At 44.1% G+C, this 8,883-nt stretch overlaps 1 protein-coding gene across 3 annotated transcripts in view; it reads right to left on the bottom strand.

The window, feature by feature from the left end:
- Positions 1-592: 592 nt before the first annotated feature.
- The window catches only part of LOC128701852 (oplophorus-luciferin 2-monooxygenase non-catalytic subunit), a 9,113-nt gene continuing 822 nt past the window's right edge, over positions 593-8,883 (bottom strand). Inside the window, exons 2-4 of one of the 3 annotated variants that reach the window (XM_053795791.2) lie at positions 6,997-7,158; positions 2,282-2,389; positions 593-1,424 (exon numbers count right to left, since the gene is read on the bottom strand). In XM_053795791.2, coding sequence (XP_053651766.1) covers positions 1,282-1,424; positions 2,282-2,389; positions 6,997-7,158 — 413 coding nt within the window. In that variant the 3' untranslated portion in view covers positions 593-1,281. The remainder of the gene's footprint in view (positions 1,425-2,281; positions 2,390-6,996; positions 7,159-8,883) is intronic. The other 2 variants (XM_053795792.2, XM_053795793.2) reach the window with 2 other exon arrangements.

Here is an 8,883-nt window from a genome sequence, read left to right as displayed (position 1 = left end):
TTCTAGTTTAATTAAGTGGTTAATTTGTGATGAAGTTCAATGAAATTGTGGCAGATGAGGCAGCTGTGTCAGCTGTGTCAGCTGTGTCTGCTGTGTCTGCTGTGTCAGCTGCGTCAGCTGTGTCAGCTGTGTCAGCTGTGTCTGCTGTGTCAGCTATGTATGGTGTTTCAGCTGTGTCAGCTGTGTCTGCAGTGTCAGCTGTATGTGCGGTGTCAGCTGTGTGCTGTGTCAGCTGTGTCTGCTATGTCATCTGTGTGTGTTGTGTGTCAGCTGCGTCTGCGGTGTTAGCTGTGTCAGCTGTGTGTGTTGTGTCAGCTGTGTCTGCTGTGTCAGCTGTGTATGATGTTTCAGCTGTGTCAGCTGTGTATGATGTTTCAGCTGTGTCAGCTGTGTATGATGTTTCAGCTGTGTCAGCTGTATCTGCGGTGTCAGCTGTGTCAGCTGTGTGTTGTGTCAGGGGTGGTGGAGGTGTTGAGGAAGGTCCTATGAAATAAGCCAGATTCCTGGGTTTTCTGGGGGCTTATCCTGGGTTATTAGTCCACCGGGTTACTGATCCCAATAACGTTTTCGTAGTTTCACCAGAAAAATCAAAGCAGTTCAGATTCCTTTTATTAAGATTACATTGTTAAGATTACATTAAGACTGCATCGCTCCTGCTTTACATAAGCTAAGACATTATTATCATAATACTACAAATAATAAAAGCATTACGTAAAATAAAGTCGATTAACTTATTCTTTATTTCAGATATTTAATGTGTAAATAGAATACAGCTAATTTTACGTTATTGCTAGAATATTTATCCAGCTTCACATTACAGTTAGGATATAATTAATCCCCGTGAGACAAGCGTGTCATAAGTACAGGTCTGCGCAGATGTATGTACTTTACACGTTATTGATGGGCGAAACGTCGTTTTCCTTCATTATTAGGAAATATCAAACCTGTGTATGATTATGTTTTAGTGTCAAGTAAAAAGCACTTCTAGTTATCTCTCAGGATCATCTCTAATACTATCTTCTCATTGTTCACAGTGAAAATATCTTAAATATATTACAAACTTTAATAAAAGTAAGTAAAATGTTTAATACAATGCAATAAATACATTATATACACAATGTTTATGTATACCAGTGTATAATATTGAGAGTTTACTGCATTAGATATTCTGGGCATTAAAGTATTCTTAACTGGTGATAAGCAGGTGAAATGCTGCTTTAATAACCCTCGTGTAGTAGAATGGCCGTAGATTCCCCCATTAACCAGTCAACTACACGGGAATCAGCAGTAATTGATGTAAAATGTTGGATCCAGTTCTTGCAGTGTGATACCATCGTAGCATATCGCACCATAGAGGTAAGGAAGCCAGCGGCTCTGGTTCAGCACAACCCACTCCAGGTCACAACCACAATCTAGCGGGTTACCTGCGAAGGTCAATTGAGTAGCAATCTTGGCGAGTAGTAATAATCATGGAGTGTTAAGAGGCAGATAATGTACGTACAGATGACATGAATGTCATGAATTTACTGTTTATTTCAAAGAATGGTTGTATGTATGGATTTCAGATGCGTTAGTGACAACATCTTCATATAAGGGAGTTCTGAGGGGAAGATGGGAGAGTGAGGAGGCTGCACATAGCCGGATGTCAACAGTGTGTATTAAAGTGCCATAAACATTCACATGATTCCCCAAATCTCGCTGGAAATATTTTTTTAGTCAATAGACAGTAAGTTATTAGAGAAACTTAGCACAAGAACAACCAAAATAAAAAAATGAAAAATGAAACAGTGAGAAGATATGTATTTATTGACAAACAATGACTTTAATATAAGGCAATGAAGATGTGAGAAGACAAGTGCATACATTCAGGACATCTTTGTTTGATCTATTTCAATCCAAAAAATGTCGTAAGTGTATGCATCTGTGTCCTCCCTATTGGAGGAACACTACTGTGCAACTTGTAACCCTAATTTTTAAAGGGGTGGAGGGGTAAGCCAGTGGAAGGCCTCAGTCAGATGACTAAAAGCTCCAGCTGTGGGTCATAATATGACTAAGACCCTCGTCAGGAAAAACTTGTCCTGTTCCCTGACGAACCTTACCTAACCTAACTGCAAGAGGTCTACTGGCCCATAGTTAACACGTCATTCTCAAATCCAATAATTTTAACCCCTTTTATACGTCAAACTCATTCGTAAAGCTGCCTAGGGAATTTATCTTCAACAACTGCACATATATTAAGATTATACAAGTGTCTGGGTGAGATGAGGTAAAGAAAACTGACCTGTCAGAACCACCGTGACATTGTTTTCCAAGACGGGTCTCCACACCTCCTCCTCCAACAGGGACACCTCGTTCAGATAGAGAATGATAACAGAGTCTTCAGCCAGACCTGACAGTGGACGTGATAAGAAAATTACAGTGACTGAAGGAGCCAAAATACAGCACAGAAATTATTACAAGAACTGCTGATAACAGCAGATAATATGATACATAATATAAGGCAGGAATGTTAAGAGAAGTGAAGTGTACGGGAAATATGTAATGGATTATACACGATGTTTTGAATATTGGGGTGATGTTGAGTGATGACTGTGTCCAGTGTTGAGTGATGACTGTGTCCAGTGTTGAGTGATGACTGTGTCCAGTGTTGAGTGATGACTGTGTCCAGTGTTGAGTGATGACTGTGTCCAGTGTTGAGTGATGACTGTGTCCAGTGTTGAGTGATGACTGTGTCCAGTGTTGAGTGATGACTGTGTCCAGTGTTGAGTGATGACTGTGTCCAGTGTTGAGTGATGACTGTGTCCAGTGTTGAGTGGTGACTGTGTCCAGTGTTGAGTGATGACTGTGTCCAGTGTTGAGTGATGACTGTGTCCAGTGTTGAGTGATGACTGTGTCCAGTGTTGAGTGATGACTGTGTCCAGTGTTGAGTGATGACTGTGTCCAGTGTTGAGTGATGACTGTGTCCAGTGTTGAGTGATGACTGTGTCCAGTGTTGAGTGATGACTGTGTCCAGTGTTGAGTGGTGACTGTGTCCAGTGTTGAGTGGTGACTGTGTCCAGTGTTGAGTGATGACTGTGTCCAGTGTTGAGTGATGACTGTGTCCAGTGTTGAGTGATGACTGTGTCCAGTGTTGAGTGGTGACTGTGTCCAGTGTTGAGTGATGACTGTGTCCAGTGTTGAGTGATGACTGTGTCCAGTGTTGAGTGATGACTGTGTCCAGTGTTGAGTGGTGACTGTGTCCAGTGTTGAGTGATGACTGTGTCCAGTGTTGAGTGATGACTGTGTCCAGTGTTGAGTGATGACTGTGTCCAGTGTTGAGTGGTGACTGTGTCCAGTGTTGAGTGATGACTGTGTCCAGTGTTGAGTGATGACTGTGTCCAGTGTTGAGTGATGACTGTGTCCAGTGTTGAGTGATGACTGTGTCCAGTGTTGAGTGATGACTGTGTCCAGTGTTGAGTGGTGACTGTGACCAGTGTTGAGTGATGACTGTGTCCAGTGTTGAGTGATGACTGTGTCCAGTGTTGAGTGATGACTGTGTCCAGTGTTGAGTGATGACTGTGTCCAGTGTTGAGTGGTGACTGTGTCCAGTGTTGAGTGATGACTGTGTCCAGTGTTGAGTGATGACTGTGTCCAGTGTTGAGTGGTGACTGTGTCCAGTGTTGAGTGATGACTGTGTCCAGTGTTGAGTGGTGACTGTGTCCAGTGTTGAGTGGTGACTGTGTCCAGTGTTGAGTGATGACTGTGTCCAGTGTTGAGTGATGACTGTGTCCAGTGTTGAGTGATGACTGTGTCCAGTGTTGAGTGATGACTGTGTCCAGTGTTGAGTGATGACTGTGTCCAGTGTTGAGTGGTGACTGTGTCCAGTGTTGAGTGGTGACTGTGTCCAGTGTTGAGTGATGACTGTGTCCAGTGTTGAGTGGTGACTGTGTCCAGTGTTGAGTGGTGACTGTGTCCAGTGTTGAGTGATGACTGTGTCCAGTGTTGAGTGGTGACTGTGTCCAGTGTTGAGTGATGACTGTGTCCAGTGTTGAGTGATGACTGTGTCCAGTGTTGAGTGGTGACTGTGTCCAGTGTTGAGTGATGACTGTCTCCAGTGTTGAGTGGTGACTGTGTCCAGTGTTGAGTGATGACTGTGTCCAGTGTTGAGTGGTGACTGTGTCCAGTGTTGAGTGGTGACTGTGTCCAGTGTTGAGTGATGACTGTGTCCAGTGTTGAGTGATGACTGTGTCCAGTGTTGAGTGATGACTGTGTCCAGTGTTGAGTGATGACTGTGTCCAGTGTTGAGTGATGACTGTGTCCAGTGTTGAGTGGTGACTGTGTCCAGTGTTGAGTGGTGACTGTGTCCAGTGTTGAGTGATGACTGTGTCCAGTGTTGAGTGGTGACTGTGTCCAGTGTTGAGTGATGACTGTGTCCAGTGTTGAGTGATGACTGTGTCCAGTGTTGAGTGATGACTGTGTCCAGTGTTGAGTGATGACTGTGTCCAGTGTTGAGTGATGACTGTGTCCAGTGTTGAGTGATGACTGTGTCCAGTGTTGAGTGGTGACTGTGTCCAGTGTTGAGTGGTGACTGTGTCCAGTGTTGAGTGATGACTGTGTCCAGTGTTGAGTGGTGACTGTGTCCAGTGTTGAGTGATGACTGTGTCCAGTGTTGAGTGATGACTGTGTCCAGTGTTGAGTGATGACTGTGTCCAGTGTTGACTGATGACTGTGTCCAGTGTTGAGTGATGACTGTGTCCAGTGTTGAGTGATGACTGTGTCCAGTGTTGAGTGATGACTGTGTCCAGTGTTGACTGATGACTGTGTCCAGTGTTGACTGATGACTGTGTCCAGTGTTGAGTGATGACTGTGTCCAGTGTTGAGTGATGACTGTGTCCAGTGTTGAGTGATGACTGTGTCCAGTGTTGACTGATGACTGTGTCCAGTGTTGAGTGATGACTGTGTCCAGTGTTGAGTGATGACTGTGTCCAGTGTTGACTGATGACTGTGTCCAGTGTTGAGTGATGACTGTGTCCAGTGTTGAGTGATGACTGTGTCCAGTGTTGAGTGATGACTGTGTCCAGTGTTGAGTGATGACTGTGTCCAGTGTTGAGTGATGACTGTGTCCAGTGTTGACTGATGACTGTGTCCAGTGTTGAGTGATGACTGTGTCCAGTGTTGAGTGATGACTGTGTCCAGTGTTGACTGATGACTGTGTCCAGTGTTGAGTGATGACTGTGTCCAGTGTTGAGTGATGACTGTGTCCAGTGTTGAGTGATGACTGTGTCCAGTGTTGAGTGATGACTGTGTCCAGTGTTGAGTGATGACTGTGTCCAGTGTTGACTGATGACTGTGTCCAGTGTTGAGTGATGACTGTGTCCAGTGTTGAGTGATGACTGTGTCCAGTGTTGACTGATGACTGTGTCCAGTGTTGAGTGATGACTGTGTCCAGTGTTGAGTGATGACTGTGTCCAGTGTTGAGTGATGACTGTGTCCAGTGTTGAGTGATGACTGTGTCCAGTGTTGACTGATGACTGTGTCCAGTGTTGTTGAGTGATGATTGTTTCTAGTGTTGAATAATGACTGTGTCCAGTGTTCTTGAGTGATGACTGTCCAGTGTTGTTGAGTGATGACCGTGCCCAGTAAATAACAAAAAGGCACAATACCGTGACTGGAACGATACACAAATAACCCGCACATAAAAGAGAGAAGCTTACGACAACGTTTCGGTCCGACTTGGACCATTGACAAAGTCACACTAACAGAGGTGGAGCAGGACGGCTATATATAGGCAGGAAGAGGTGGAGGTAGTAGTAGTAGTAGTAGTAGTAGTACAAGAATTGTATATAATACCGACAGGATGAAATGACACATGCACAACACCCGGGCATCCCCACCGTAGACGTTTCGCCATCCAGCCAGCCACTGGATGGCGAAACGTCCACAACAAAGACAACCAGACGCCGCACATGTGTCTTAATTTCATCAGTAGTTGTAGTAGAAGAAGAAGAGGTAGTAGTAGTGGTAGTGGTAGAAGTGGGAAATAAGGAAGACGAGCCAGTCAAATACAAAGGAAGGGGAGCACTGCAAGAGAGCTAGAAACCCACAGAGGGAGAGCAAGCGCACAGAGGTGCGTGAAAGGGGAAGTGGTGAAATAAAATAAAGAAGGAACAGAAACACGAGACAGGAGAGAGAAAGACAACCCAGAGGAGAAAAGGAGAGAGGAAAGGGGAAGAGGAAGAAGAAAAAGAAGAAGAAGAAGAAGAAGAAGAAGAAGAAGAAGAAGAAGAAGAAGAAGAAGAAGAAGAAGAAGAAGAAGAAGAAAAAATGAGGATTCAGGTTAAGTCACGGGTGTTCTGTAGTTTGGAACATTTTACAATGTAGTGGGAGAGGAAGGCATCTACAGAGACGAAGCCAGGGCTAAGGTTCATACAAGGAAAGTTGTGTATTAGAGAGGATTCAACTAAACGGCGACTGTTCGAGTTGGAAGTAGGGAAGACAGTTTTAGCAGAAGACCAGTCAATAGGATGGCTATGATCTCTGACGTGACAGAAAAGAGCATTGTTAGTGTCGGCAAGCCTAACACTATTTTTGTGCTCCCTAACAACACCACCACTACAACACCACAACTACAACACCACCACTACAACACCACCACTACAACACCACCACTACAACACCACCACTATAACACCACCATCAACACCACCACTACAACACTACCACTACAACACCACCACTACAACACCACCACTACAACACCACCACTACAACACCACCACTATAACACCACCACTACAACACCACCACTACAACACCATCACTACAACACCACCACTACAACACCACTACTACAACACCACCATCAACACCACCATCAACACCACTATTACCACACCACCACTACCACACCCCCACTACAACACCACCACCACCACACCACCACCACTACAACTCTACAACACCACCACTACCACACCACCACTACAACTCTACAACACCTCACACAACAGTGCTGACCAGTGAAGGCACCGATGTTGACAGTGTTAATTAAGTTATTGGTAAGATCAATGGAGACAGCTGCCTGTACACTGCTGAGGTTGAAGGTTCCTCCAGCCAGGTTCCTCAGCTTGTTAGTTTCCATGTTGATCACCGTCAACATCTGTAGACCAGTGAAGGTTTCTGCAAGAAAATCCAAGAACTTCCGAACTTGTCGAAGAGGCCCAACATCCTTAAAAATTAACCTTTAAAAAAATATTTTGCATAATGATAGTTAATTTTTTTTCATTGGCAAAGATTTAAAGATTTATACCCCTCAAGGAAGGTTCCTTGATGTTGGTGAGGGGCTCTTGATTTAGGGAATTGGATCTGTGCTCCAGTTCCCCGAATTAAGCCTGAATGCCTTCCACATCCCCCCCCCCCAGGCGCTGTATAATCCTCCGGGTTTAGCGCTTCCCCCTTGATTATAATAATAATAATAAAGATTTATATTTTTGGATCAAAACTAACTTAAAAACTTCACCTAAACTAACCTAAACAATCGTAATTTGGTAATTTGTGAGAAGTTGTAACATTTGTTGATGTTACTGTGGAAGAGAAGACTTAGGAAGTTACTGTTACAATGTTCGCTCGCTGGCTCCCCATTTTTTTGTTCATACTTTAAAAGATTTTTATCGCCTGTATGCATTATCGCATTTATCAAGATAATATAATATAAGATAAGAGTGTTCTCTGATTTTTAACCCTGGAGGGTTAGCCACCCAGGATAACGCAAGAAAGTCAGTGCATCATAGAGGACTGACTGTCTTATTTCCATAGTGGTCCTTCAATCTTGTCCCCCAGGATGCCACCCACACCAGTTCTCACAGGTACCTATTTGCTTGCTAGGTGAACTGGGATAGTAAGTGTAAGATGGCTAACACTAAGGTACCTACTTGTTTGCTAGGTGAACGGGGATAGTAAGTGTAAGTTGACTAACACTAAGGTACCTACTTGCTTGCTAGGTGAACGGGGATAGTAGGTGTAAGATGGCTAACACTAAGGTACCTACTTGCTTGCTAGGTGACCATGGACAGCAGGTGTAAGGAAACATACCCAGTGTTTCCACCCGGCCGAAAATTGAATGTTGTGGGTTAATACAATTTCTTAATTTTAGCTATTAGACATCAGTCAAAATTAACCACACAATACACTGATAAACTCTATGGAAAAGACCAAGTTTAATTTTAGGTAATTAAGGACAATATTTTACCTCTGCAAGAGGTTTTTACAAGTCAGTAAAGGCACCTGGACACAGTACAAATTATATGGTGAAGACTTAAAGTGTGGAAGGCTGGGAGGTGCACCAGTAGCTGAAGCCTAAGGTAGTGTTGTGTGTTACAGGTATGTTAAGATAAGATAAGATAAGATTTCGTTCGGATTTTTAACCCCGGAGGGTTAGCCACCCAGGATAACCCAAGAAAGTCAGTGCGTCATCGAGGACTGTCTAACTTATTTCCATTGGGGTCCTTAATCTTGTCCCCCAGGATGCGACCCACACCAGTCGACTAACACCCAGGTACCTATTTGCTGCTAGGTGAACAGGACAATAGGTGTAAGGAAACGTGTCGGAATTTCCACCCGCCGGGAATCGAACCCGGGCCCTCCGTGTGTGAAGCGGGAGCTTTAGCCACCAGACCACCGGGCCACCTGTTGAGTGTGTTTCATAACTCTGTCTTGTATAAATAATGTTGGATAATGTCTTCTAGGCGGATAAATCTGATAATGTTTCGTCTCTTCTCTTGGAATAAACGACTGACTCTTTTTTTTTAATAATTTAGTGTCTTGTTGTGACACTGGAAAACTCGATTCCTGCCCCTTAGCGTGTAAATTGTCACTAGTGACTCAGTCACGCTGGAAGCCACGATG

Source organism: Cherax quadricarinatus, chromosome 69, assembly GCF_038502225.1.
Source record: "Cherax quadricarinatus isolate ZL_2023a chromosome 69, ASM3850222v1, whole genome shotgun sequence".
In the NCBI taxonomy this organism is placed as follows: domain Eukaryota; kingdom Metazoa; phylum Arthropoda; class Malacostraca; order Decapoda; family Parastacidae; genus Cherax; species Cherax quadricarinatus.
The sequence above is the reverse complement of the archived record's forward strand: the minus strand, read 5'-3'. Positions and strand labels throughout refer to the sequence as shown.